At 45.9% G+C, this 13415-nt stretch overlaps 1 protein-coding gene across 5 annotated transcripts in view; it reads right to left on the bottom strand.

The window, feature by feature from the left end:
• Positions 1 to 2233: 2233 nt before the first annotated feature.
• ESRRB (estrogen related receptor beta) overlaps positions 2234 to 13415 on the bottom strand; it is a 36450-nt gene continuing 25268 nt past the window's right edge. For all 5 annotated transcript variants that reach the window (XM_058807007.1, XM_058807003.1, XM_058807004.1 and 2 more), the window contains 2 exons: positions 8658 to 8927; positions 2234 to 2478 (listed from right to left, as the gene is read on the bottom strand). In XM_058807007.1, coding sequence (XP_058662990.1) covers positions 2234 to 2478; positions 8658 to 8927 — 515 coding nt within the window. The remainder of the gene's footprint in view (positions 2479 to 8657; positions 8928 to 13415) is intronic.

Here is a 13415-nt window from a genome sequence, read left to right as displayed (position 1 = left end):
AAGCAATTCTACCACAGCCAGAAAGAGCTGCCAGAGGGCAGCACATGGCAAGCTGGCTCTGTAATGGTGGCATGCATTTCACTTTGGTCCCTCAGTCACAGATGGGTACAGGGATCATGAGCCTCTCATTTTCTCCCCAGCTGCCTTTGGGAGGGAGTGGGAAAGAGAAGCACAGGTATCCTCTTGAAGCACAAGGATACTGTGTAATTGCTACTGCTGTGAGCAAAGAAGGAGTCCCAATTCTAATGTGCCTTCTGCCCCTAAGATCTCTGGTGGTTTACTAATATGCCTGAAGTAAGACAATTCCTTTATCAAGTGAGTACAAAATGAGTCACTGTGTAACATAGGAAGAAGTCAAAAGGAGATGAAAAGGAACTAACTTAAGTTCAAGGTGTGGGCTGGCTATGAGAGCTGAGAGGTCACATGCCAGCCCCTCTGTGTCTGAGCCTGCCAGGGCAGGGGTCTGCAGTATTGACAGCCCTGCTGGGACACATTCTGCTCCAGCAGAAAACAAGCACCCAGTGTTTCTGATCACACACCTCAACCCTGGTTTGGAAGACTTCCTCCTGGAGGGCAATTTACTCCTCTTACACACCACCTTTCTCCTGGGGAAGCTAGGAAGGGGTGGAAGCTTGAGGAGAACAGACACAGTAGAGTTAGTGGTGTCTCAAATGTAGATCAGAGGTTTTTTCTCACCACAAGTGCCATGCTGTTGACCACAAAAAAAGAGAATACACTCAGGTTTTGTCAGCTCAGGATGGCTTAAAACTAAGTGACCTAGAAAATAAAGTTTCAGAGAACAACAACAGTCAGTTTTGTCAGTCACCTACATTCCCCTCTGGCTTCTGGGAATGCAGCAGTTATGGCTTAGGCAGCAGATCTAAACCAGGTCTTGGAGACAGTAGGAACTTGGTTATATTAGAGTAAATAAACACTCCCCCTGTTCTTCTCCCACCACCCCAAGGTCAGGTATTTGCTTTCTGATCAGCAAGAGAACCTCCTACCATCCCCAGGTATAATCTATGCTAGCTCTTTTCCAGCTGTTGAGGATAATGGGATGAGGCAGGGGAAGACAGTAGTTGGAGTATCAGGGGTTTCATGCCATCCTCTAATTTATTTCCCTAGCCTGCCACAATAAAGCAATCTCTCAGGCTCTAGAGCTGCCTCCTCTGAAAAGCAGTGCCCTTGATTCCTAACTAGAATTTGGCAATAAGCCTAGTCTCTGTGGAGCCAAAGAGCTCTAATGAAGTCTAGGAAAGATCTGGTTTGGGGTGTATTTTTACTTGGGCAGTAACCATGCAGACAAAGCCTTGTGTTCTCTGCCACAAGGAACAGGTGGGGAATGGCACTCAGCTGAGCTGAAGAGGCAGGTGTGATACACTATGGGGTGAAAAGTGTGGAAGAATTGTAGTTAGCACCACATAGGACAGGATGCAGAGATTATCAAGTCAACCCAGCCCTGAAGTATAACATCAGGCTCTTCTCTCTTGCCATTTGGGAAAGACTTGCATTTTCTCAGGGATATACATCCTACCTCTTCAGGGGCCTGCGGGGATTGTACACGGGAGGGACTAGCCAGGCGTAATGACACACTGTACAAGGTCGCAGAATATCTTACACAGTTAGGAGCAGCTTTCCCAGTAAGAAGTGGGGGCTGTATGTACAAGTGTTAGAGGAGTCTGGGAGGCAGCCTTTTTGTTCAGGAGAGGTCCAGCAGCATTGTTCTCCAAAGGAGCATCTACTCTATGGTAAGAGGAAGAAAGGTGACAAAAAGAAGGACCGTGGCTGCTTCCCTTTCTAACTGACCCCTCATAACACCAGCAGATAAAGTTTATATTGACTCTATTCTTCCTCTCTTCCTGCTTCTGTCCCCACTCCCCTCCAGAACTGGCAGAGGGTGCTGGGGAGCAGGCAGCCTGGACAGCGCTGAGAGCATCACTGATCAGAGGGGCTGAGCCCCCACGATGCCTCAACAAGTGCAAGAGCATAATCTGGTATTTCCCACAGAGAAAACAACGAAAAAAAGAGAAACAGGTGACTGATTAAAAGTTTCCCCCCTCCTGTACACAAGAATCTGCAGTCACGCCGACAGATAGACATTAAATAATTCTTCCATAATAAATGATTGGAGATAAAAGCCGGCGGTGGCTGCTGCCGCTGTTTGGATTGCTCCGTTGTCTGCGTCTTTGTTTCTAGTTTGTTCCCCGGCCACTGTCGGCTGGTGCTGGGGCTGTCAGACCTTTGCCTCTAGCATTTCTAGGAAGAGTTTATGCATGGGAACCTTGCCCTGCAGTTTGATGCTGTAGAAGTGCTGCACAGCTTTAGCAGCCGTCTGCCGCAGGAGGGGCAAGGTCAGGAGCAGCTTGCCTGCTCGCCGGGGCTCCTCGTTGCGCTGACTCAGCTCGTAGTCCTGCAGGGCTTCGTGGAGAAGGTCCTGGAGCTTCTGCACTGCATCCATGTCCTCTATGTGCATGGAGTCTGGGGAGAGGGAGAAAAGACAGCAAACAGACAAGTCAGATGTGAGAAAGGAAATCCTTTATGGTTCTGAAGCTAATGATGTTTTCTTTCCTTCTTATCTGTTCTTGTGGGGATTTTTTAAGTTGTTTCTGTTGCTCCCCCCCAACCTGCCCAGGCAGGGGGTGAGGGGTGTTGTTTGGTTTTTTCTTAAGCAGAAAAAAACAGCTAGCTGGCAGGTGTGGTGCTGCTGCATGAAGTTTGGCAGCAGCCCAGTGTGTTGGCCCTAGCAGTGCAGGGACAGTAGGGTTGCCAGGGGTAGGTGGGTGACACACGTGCCCTGTGTGCTGCCCATTTTGCCAGCCACCCCAACGCAATGCAGGGGTCAGGCAGGGGCCTTGTGATTTGCACTTTCACTTGCCCTCCATGCTCCTTATGGGGAGAGTCACCCTGCAAGGGGCAGCAGCTGCTGTGCTGCCACTTGGGAGCAATCTCATTAAGAATAATTAACGCTGCTACAGCGCTTCATCTGTCTAAACTGCCTAATTGCTGTGCAGCTGCTAAGGGTATCAGCAAGACAGAAAAGCCCCACAGGTCACAACCAGTGTGCCCAGGGGTGTTGCCAGACCCACCTTTGTGCATATGCCCCTGCTTTCAGAGACTGCCAGCAGCTGCTCAGGGAGCTTCCTGCTGAAATAAAGGAATCCCATGCCTCCTGCAAAGCCTCTTCCCTCAGGCTGCCAGTCAGATTTCTATGAGCTGTTGGAGGGGCTACAGGGTTTGCAAGGCTCCTTGGTGTGTCTGTGAAGTGAAGGTAGCTAGCTGGTAAGAACTTAGTCCAGGGCTGAGATAGAGAACCAGGCTGAACACAGACTGCTAAACTTGTGGGTAATTCATGGTGTGAGAGGGCAGCACTGAAGACCAGAGAGGCACAGCATTACCAGAGGTTTTCTCCCTTTGCATCTTGCTGATACGTGCTTCTTACAACCGTGACAGAGCTGGAGACACTGACGCCTCATCTTCATTGTTCAGAGACTTTTAATCAATACTGAACCTATTGATAAAGGTTCCTGCCACAAGGCAACAAATCCAGAAGCAATGGCAAAGAGACAGTGTGGCAAGCACGAATGCACACATGTAATTGCAATGCCTACCATCACTGCCTGGGCTTTGCTTTGTGGCAAAGGAGTCTCAGTGTAGTCTCAGCCTACACACAAACACAAATGTGAGGACATGGGTTCCCCAGAGTGACAGCAGTGAAGAGGAGGAAAGCTGACTGAAGTGCCAAAATCTCTCTAGAAACATGTGTCATCTTTATGGAGAGCACAACGCAAATTAGAGACTGTGAATTTTGTATAATACATTTATGGTAAAGATGCTATTTATGATGTATGATTTATAAAGTATTACAACAGTTGGGAGAATATTATGTCTAGCAAGAAAGCTGTTTAAGAAGCTGTTCAGAAGGAATGCACTAAGTAAGAATATTAAAGGGAAGTATTCCCAAGAAGCCTACTGAAGAACAACTCTTGATACATTTACACTTTTTATCCAAAAGACCAGGCAAAGAAGCTCAGAAGAGGGCTGCTAGGTCATCACAGTGACCTGAGCTAGACACAGAGGTTGATTCTGAAAAGCAGGGAGGAAGAAGCATGTTGCCAAGTCAGTCTGGCAACTTCTCCCAGCCAGGTAGCATCTCTGAAAAATTTCCATACACAATCCAAGAGAAGTGAGTGTGATCTGTTTCCTGCCAAGTCACAGAGGTCATTTTGAAGACTGGAAGTATCAAAAGCTGGAATGTCTTCTATCCTTTCTGTTTAATGTCCTTCTGGCTAGGGGCACAAAGGAGAGAAGTAATCACAGCCTGTCAGAGTTTGCAGTTCCCAGCGGGTGCTAGAATTACCATGCAATGAGTCATGTTTCAGGGTAAAGTGGGTGCTCTGCTTTTGGGTACTGATGCTGCTGTACATTTGACAGAATCCCAAAACTGCCTTTCTGCCATCTGGCTTCTGTAAGGTGACAAGACTTAACAGCAGTAAATAAGTGTATACAGTGAGAGAAACTGGGGAAATAAAGCTCAAAGCCTGCCCCACCACCACCACACTGCTGAAGAAAGCTCAAAATTGGCAGGTGACTGCAAAAAATAAAACAACATTGCAGGATTAATTTCCTTGCAATCCATCAGTGAACTGGTGTCAATGGCATTGATAAACTGTTAATTACGAAATCAATAGCTATGAATTTTTACAGCTATCAGAGCACTGAGGTGGGGGCAGGCTGCCTGACCATGTCCCTGAGGGTCAGCTGGCCTAGAAGCTGGGCTTCATAACAGGAGCCCTTCTCCAGCACTGCTGGCATGGGATGCAGGGCAGGTGTGAGAATGGACGAGGCCCACTGCTTCCTCACCTCTGTTCTTGCAGCTTCTGACAGGAACAGGACCCATTAGTACAGAATTTGCTATGCATCCCTTTGCCAGGTCCAAATATTGCTCACTCCATTTTAGCATTAAAATGCATTGCAGAAAAAAAAAGGGGGGAAGTAAATTTTGGCCGCTCTGGGATGTCCTAAAATGAATGTGTGCTGTATGCTAACCTAGAGGGCTCCTCAGTACATAGGTTGATCTTTTTTTTTTTTTTTTCCTAAGGAAAGAGGACCTAGGAATGCTTAAAAATGGACTGCTGACTCTGAAGGGTAACAAATTAGGTCTACATCACCTCTACTCTGTCAAAAAATGGGTGATCATATTGTCTGGGACGTGCCTGCTGCTCTGGGAATTAAGAATTCATCCCTCAGCTCTCTAGAATGCACTTACCAAACAGAGATCCCTTGAATTATCTTTGCCAATCCCAGCAGGTGTGTTGTTGCTGTGTCACACCAAGGACTCAGAGATCAGCCTACTGTCAGCTTCTTCTCTAGTAAAGAGTGAGTGAGCTCCCACTTCTATTTTCATTTGTTTTAATTCCTAGAACCAAAAGGTCAAGTGTACACAGGGCTGCCTAAGTCCCTAGAACTTGGATTGCATGAGCAATTACACCCAGAATTTATCTGTGTGGGAAGGAAGGCAGAAAGTAATTTTAGGCAGCACAGGTGCTAATCTTAAAGATGAATCTGGTGTTCATCTTAAAGCCCTATCTCTGATCCAAGGGAGCTGAAGCCTGGCCCAAACTGCTCTCCTCCCATTTTAGGAATTGGCAGTTTGCATGCAAGCACACACATGCAGGCTCTGTAAGTTTATCCCTGTCAAAAATACACTAAGAAAAATAACTGGCATTAAAAGAATGTGAAGGTTCAATGTTAAGTTACAACAGAAAAATACACTTGCCCTTTTCCAGCTTCCTTACCTGTGTGTCACAAGAAGCTTTAATTACATGAAAAACAAAATCCCATGCTTCACTTTCCCATATTTCAATACAAATAACAAAACAGGACTTTTTTGGATTATGCTTTTACATAGCTACACTTCTAGCTGTACCAGTGAAGTCAGAGTCATTTTTCCATCCAGCTGAGAACATGCTTTGGCCTGTGCCTCCTGACCCTGATCTTGGTTTCTTTACTCCACAGCACTGGAAATGGAACCCCAAAGCATCTGATGAGTGTTGGTTGTTCTGCTCTGTCTTTGCTCATTGTTACTCCACTCCTGTGGAGACTGTCTCATAAGGTTTACTCTGGGCTTAGTCCTGAAAGCACAGTGAGCAGCAGCAGCACAGAGTGCTTCTGTTGCATTGTGAAGAACTTGACAGCAGTGTCCAGAGCACAGGCCAGGTAAATGTCTCAGTGTGGCACTTTTCCTGTCACAACTGCTACCTCAGCACTTGAGCCTCTCTGAGGAGCCCTTCTCCCTGTTTTGTCCTGTGACCCTCCTGGTAGACAGGTTCTTTAACAAGTTGATTATATCACCCATAGCCACCATTGCACAGAGGAGAGAGGCTGGCCTTGGCCATCTGCCCATCCTGGTTCACTGGCAAAGTGAAGGCAGCAATTAAAACTAAAAAAGCACTATATGAAAAATTGAAAAAGGGAACAAAGTTATGAAGTGCAGAAAAACCATAAGGGAAATGAAAGACATAAGAGGAAAAGCAATGTCTAGAAGGGCTAAGGAAAAGCAATGTCTAGAAGGGCTAAGGACAGTAAAGAAGTTTTATAAATATTTAAGAAATAGAAGAAAAATTATCATTTGTAGGGGGACTCTTTTCAACTGGAGATTATTAACCTATTAATAGCAGTGCAGAGTAGATAGAAGTCCTCTGTGAATATTTCTGTCTTATTTGGAAAAGAGAAGCATTATATACCTGTGTTATATGAAGGTAATGAAGACTTCATAATCTGTTGTTTATGCAAGAAGATATTAGAACTATTAGGATAAACTTCACAGGAATCAGCAGAGCTGGATAACTTGGCTTTAAGAGTTTTAAAATTGCTGGCTGGGGGTCATCCAGGGCAGATGATTAGCAAGTCTTGGTATTTTTACAAAATTCAAGATGTCTGGAAGTGTTCTAATGATGCACACATTTTCCTAGGTCTTACCTGATAATTTCTATGCTAGCTTGATGTGAGCCAGGGCAAAAGAAAGGAAAAAATAAAGGTGACATTCAATTAAGACTAATAAGATGGCATTTATAAGACACATAAATGTGGCACTTAAGGACATAGTTTTGTGTTGGATTTGGCAGTGCTGGGTTAACAGTTGGAAGTGGTGGTCTTAAAGGTTTTTTCCATCATAAATGATTCTGTGATTTTACTGCCAGTCAACATGATACTTGAGAAGAGAGGTCTTGTCAAACAAACTTGATTTCATTCTCTGATGAGATTACAAGTTTGGTTGATAAAGTTAACTGCACAGATATAATAGACTTAGGTTTTTATAAAGCACTTGGCTTAGGACCACAGGACATTCTCATTAAAAAATTAGCACTATGCAATATCAATAAAGAACACTTTCAATTGATTAGTAACTGGATAGATGACAGATCTCACAGTAGCTATCAGTGATGAATCATCCCTGAAGAAGGAGTTTTCTCATAGAAATCCCCAGAGATCAGTAGAAAAATCAGCTGCTGCTCAACATTTTTATCAATGAGCTGTAAGGAAATTTTTTTATTTTATATTGCTATTGCTAAGGAGTGGATGGATGGCAAACAGGGACAGAATGGTGTAAAATGGTGAGGCAGCCTCACAGAATCCTGGACCACATCCTTACACTGGAAATAATATATCTATAGCCAAGAAACATGACTATGAAACAGGAAGTTTATCATGTCAAGCTGTCAGATATAAAAAGACCCAGAGTCATAGGATCCAACTCAACAAAGATCATTCTTTCAAGGCTGAGCTCAAGCAAACAAACATTAGACATGATGCCTTTTGGGTTTTTTTTTTTTTTTTAACTGAGAGAATGAGTAATTATTAGAGTCAGCTGCCAAGCAAGATGAAGATTTCCCCTCTTTTAATCCTTCCAGTTTCACACTGGGTGTTTTTCTGTAAAGTGGCTTTAGCCAAACACTGATACTGGTTTCAGGGCTGGGCTGCAATGGTGAATTCTGTGACATGCATGATGCAAATTTGGCAAAGGGATCTGATGTGAAACAATGAGACTCAGGGGATGTAGAGGGAGCCCTTGTTACGCAGCAGCTTTAGCAGTTTCCCGTTCAGATGGGACTCCTGAGCAAATCTGTGTCTGGCTGCCTTTGATACTATGCAGCCTTGCTGGATTGAGAGCTGCAATCTACATCCACACTGTCTCCCAGTTAAAGGGGGATTCAGTGTCTCTGGTACCTCAACATCTCCAGGACAGGGTCAGGCAGTCCCAGCCCCACAGCTTTTTGAAATTGGGATGAGAGTTTCCCCGTTTGCTGTATCTCACCAACACTATGGAGGTGGATGCAAGTGTGGCTCCGTTTTCTGAGCCCATGGCACTGGAGTTAGCTTGCTAGTGGAAAAGCCTCCACAGACCCTTTTACTGCCTGAAACCAGCAACCAGTCCATCCCTGTCTGTTCCACTCCCTACTACAGGGTCAGAGCACAGCTGGGGCTCTAGCAGCAGTAAGCCTCATTTCTCCCTGCTTTCCAGCTTAGAGTGGAGCTTTAGGAATATTGCATGACACAGGCAGAAATTCTTAGGTAGTAGGCTCTGGTTTCCTCCCAGGTAAAATAACAGCATGAGCCTGGACTGGCTGGGTGCAAGACTGGCTGGGCCAGGGCTGTACCTGAGTTGGCGAGGGCCAGAGCTTTGAGTGTGACAAACTCCTCCTTTTCCACCTTGAGCTTCTTATAGCGGCGCACCAGCTGCAGGATGGCCAGGTAGAGCTCCAGCAGCCCTGTCAGACGAGAGTGCTCTTCATCCATTATGTAGTCCTCAGCATAGACCAGCTTGTCCTCGTATGGCAGGGAGCGGTACACTATGCCCAGGATGAGAATTTCCATCCAGGCACTCTGCAGAAGGCTCATCTGGTCTCCAAGGGAGAGGTTGGAGAACCCTAACAGGGCAAAAGACAAGCAGGGTCAGATGGGTGTGCAGCAGAGCCTCTAGGAGACTAGGGTCCTCAGTTTCCCTGAGACCCAAACCATGCAGTCTTCCCTACTGACCTGCTGCTTTAAAAATACCCCAAACAACTCACTAAAGTGACTCTGTAGCAATCAGCACACAGGGACCTTACCCTTCTCTTTGCTCCTATGCCCACCCACAGCCTCAAACAGGAATTCTGATGCTCTGATTGCATTTATGGGAGTCCAAGGTTGGGTGACAACCTCTTTTCAATGACCACTGCTTCTTTCATAGCAGCAACTCTTTTGTATCACATTGCCTTTCCTCTCTTCCTCAGTAGATCTGTATTGCAGCCCATTTAGTCTGTCCCAGCTGAAAAATGAGCAGAGAAGAGCTCCAGATGACAGAAAAGAGGGCTTCTGATGGGATAGGAGGGAATGACACAGGCCTGAATTAGAAGTATACTACAGTCTCATATTTTGGCAAAGATGAGAAAAAGTCCTGCCACAACAAAGCACCAAAATGTGTTCAAAAATTAATATCTTTGTGAACAGAATTCTCCTCTATTCGTCATCCCACTCTGATTTCCATACCAGCAGCTCTGCCTACAACCCTACCCAGAGATAAAAATACCTTTGGGGACACTGAAGTACCTAAATCATAGCCAAACCTGGTAGCAATGCAACAAGCCCCTGTGAACCAAATATTCTTGCCAAATAGAGCCTGACAGCCTGAGCCTGACAGCCCCAGAATCCACTTGAGAGAGTGGAGAGGACAAAAAACAGAGGCAATGTCCACCTCAAGATGGGGGAAAAAAGTGCATGGGAAGGAAACCTGTCTGTTATGCCTTCCATACCTGGTACCCTTGAAGGCCAGACCATGAGAGATCCTGGGAGATGGGCACTCTAACAGTCATTACAAACAGGAATGCCAAGCACAGTGTGCTGGTCCTCTCTAGGCAGCTTTTGCCCACCATGGACAGACAGAAATTGCACTTTTTTTGGCAGCCCCTTGCTTCCAATGGTTCCTAGGGCTGTGAAAGAATGGGACACCCAGGCATGCCTCAGCTGGAAGGGTGAAGCCTCTCCAGGCAGTTTTTCTCCCAGATGCACATGAAGCCTTGGGGATCACCAAGAGACCTGTGAACTCATGAGCCTCTATGCAGAAGCCTCCAGCTCTGCTGGCTGCATGCAAGGCTCAGCTGGACTTCTTCATCCCACACCCCACCCTGCTCACAGCTCTTGGCCCCACATCGGGGCTTATGTAGACAGCCACCATGATGATCATTTGATTTCTCTTGTTATCAAGTTGGCAATTAACAAAAGAGCTGATGATTGCTATATTGACTGACTGTGGGATCTCTTTTTCTATCTGCACTATCTCAGCTGGGGAAGGGAAGGCAGAAGGGTGGGTTAGTGGTATTTTATTTATCTCTACGCCATGTTTTGTGTTTGTGTTGCCAGGGGAAGCAAAGGGTGATAATGGCCTGGCAGCCCTTGGACATCCAATTTCCCTTATCAGGCCACTGAATAGAAAAGAGGCCCCAGGCCACATTAATTAACAGATACCAATCAGCTGTCACGTGCTGTGTGTGCAAGGTCTGAAGGGAGCAGTGGGTGGGAGGGAAGAATCAATAAACCATTGGGGAGGAGTGCCAGAGGGAACAGCTAAAGAGGAGTCCAGGCTACTGGGGAGAAGAGCTGCAAACCCAGCTCCATGACTGTGAGAGTGATTCCTGTACAGCACAGCCTGTGCTCCACATATCTCTGATGAATCCCACCTCTTGCTTGGGCTGGGAGGTGGGTGCCTTGTCCTTTCCCTCACCCTTCTGCCCCTCGTGCCCTGCACTCAGAACTGTGCTGCTCTGGAATGCAGCCCTCCTGACTCAGTCCAAGCCAGGCTGCTGCAGCTCAGGTGCTGGGGATCCTGTCTCCACAGCTCTGTCTGATGCACAGGGGACTGATGAGATTAGCCCTGAGATTAGAGGAAAGTTGCACAGCCACTGTTCCACTCTTTAGAACCTGAGATCTCTCCTTTGGTCATCCCTCTCCTAGCTCTGACCATGGAGATAAGTCCAGCATTTAGGCTGCTGCCTTAAGTCCATTTTCTGGATCAGTCACAAGGCCTTTCTGCATCTTCATCCCCACCTGGATTACAAAGGGCACTAGGCCATTGCCTCACTTCAGTCTGCCAACAACAGTTCTTTAAGATTGAGAAACAGTCACATGGCAGAGTGAGAGGATCCAGGACAGGCATGGCTTGTACTTTTCTGCTACAGAATAAAGTAGAAAAATTGATTTAACTCTAGCAGTAGCCTGTACACACAGCATCTCTACTAATTGCCCTTTCCCAGAGGCTGTTGTGGCAGGTAAGAACAGGAGATACCATCTTTTACCCTTTGCCAAGAAGAACAGAAGAGCCAGCTGGAATTGCCCCACCCACCTGGGAAAGCCCCTGGCCAGAAGCACTCCCAGGTAGCCAACAACTCCAGCTCCAGCAGGCGAGCGGGAAGAGGGAGTGCTGTGGTGTTAAGCCTGGACTTGAAATGTCTGACAGAACTGGGACCCTTTTCCTCCAGTGTTCACACATGTGGAGTGCAAGGGCTAAAGAACTGGCCCTGAATCACTGAAGAAAAGGGGAAATCATATAACTCTCTTCATGCTGTAAGAGTTGAGATCAGGGAAAGTAAATGTTAATTTCACCTGGCCAAAATCACAGGCTTGCTACTTATTATAGAATTATACCACTGGGAAACCTCTAGTTGTGAAATTATCTGTCATCTTACAGCTCCTAGGAATTGCTAAAACACAACTGCTTTGCATTCTTGAGCTGTTGATGGCTCAGCATCCACAAAATGCCCTTCGTGATCCGTTTCATGCTGCTTTTCTCAAGTCTGACCCTGAAAGGTGCCTAATCCACCACTGCCCCAAAAGAGAGCCCCTGGCTCTAGCACAGAGCTGCATGCATGTTTCCCTCCTTCCCAGGTGCCCCTTAAGAAAAGCTGCTTTATTTGCAACAGCTGATGTGACATTCAGGTTGGGGATTCTTTTTAATTTCAATTTTTTTAATTATTATTTCAGTGGTTTGGCAGTGGGAGCTCCCAGAATTTAAAAAAAAAAAAAAATCACATAATTTGTGGCAAGTGGAGTTCATAATCTGTTAATTTATTATCATTTCTGTCATCCTGGAGGGCCATTAGCAGAGGTAATAAAAGGAGATGTAATTATAGGAGCTGAGGCCACTCCAGACACAGCTGCTGTCACTCCACTAGCCATATTTCATTCTGTGCTAGTACTAATGTCTTCCTGGTGAGAACAGCACAACAGCTACCCTGGGAGAGCCTTCATCGTTACCCCTCAAGAGAAGTCCTGTCACCCTGCACAAAGCAAGAAGAAAAGGAGGATGTTGTTCCAAGACAATTTCCATGGGGAGAGAGTGAGTAGTGGGGAGGGGGCCTCATACAGAAGGGAACAACCTCACATTGGCTAAGTGTGGCTTTTGAGCTCATAGCTAATAAGGCTATTGACCTAATAACATTTAAACACGATTAAACATGTTCTATTGTTATCATAGGAAAGCGTGTTTAAGTTTTACTGCTTTTATTTGCTAATACTGTGGGATAGAAGTTTGTGTTGACACCTGGGATCCTTCAGGGCTGGTATGACTTTAATGTCACATCTTTCTTTACTAATTCCAGTGTGAATACAACGCAGGAAAGTGTGACTTTTTCTCCTTTCTCCATCCTTCTCTGACGAATAGTTTATGCACAAAGGAAGCAATGTCATGTTTTACTCAAAATTTTTGGAAGGCAGAAATACAGGGCATAGATAATTTAGACACCTGGCAGACTCCTGGCCCTGCCCTGCTCTGCCCCCTTGCTGCATAACTCAGTGTGCTTCATACTTGTTGCAGAACAACAGAGTTTTTGTTCCATTATTATGAACTGTCTTTTATTATCTTTTTTTCTCAGTACTGTTCTCTTACGTAACAATTCTTGAGCTCTCGCCTGTGCACAGTCCTGTTATAAAATACTCCTGCTGGTCTGAACTGTGCCAGGCTGATTATTGTGGCTGTTACTGTGTTGTAGGGCCTTTGATAGGAGAGAAAAATACACAGAGAAATTTGGGATGATGGCTGGTATGTCCTGATTTCAGAAAGGAGAGGAAGAGCCCCTTTCACAGTGCAGGAGCAATCTCTACTATACTCCAGTTCTGGGACAGTATTGCCAGGATGGAAAACTCTGTAGGAATTTAGCTCTTCCCACAGCCACAAGGTAGGGAACTACAGTAGGGCACACTGTGTGAACAGATATAGCCAAGGTTAGAGGGATGTACAACAGCACCTCACTGGACAGCCACAGCACCTAATTGCATTGCATTAAAACCATTCCCATAACACACCAGGTATTGGGTTAGTAGAGCAATCCAGGCTGAGTTCTCTAATCACCACTGTAACCCCACTTGTGATGAGTCAGCCCCAG

This window comes from Ammospiza caudacuta, chromosome 6, assembly GCF_027887145.1.
Source record: "Ammospiza caudacuta isolate bAmmCau1 chromosome 6, bAmmCau1.pri, whole genome shotgun sequence".
Classification (NCBI taxonomy): Eukaryota; Metazoa; Chordata; class Aves; order Passeriformes; family Passerellidae; genus Ammospiza; species Ammospiza caudacuta.
The sequence above is the reverse complement of the archived record's forward strand: the minus strand, read 5'-3'. Positions and strand labels throughout refer to the sequence as shown.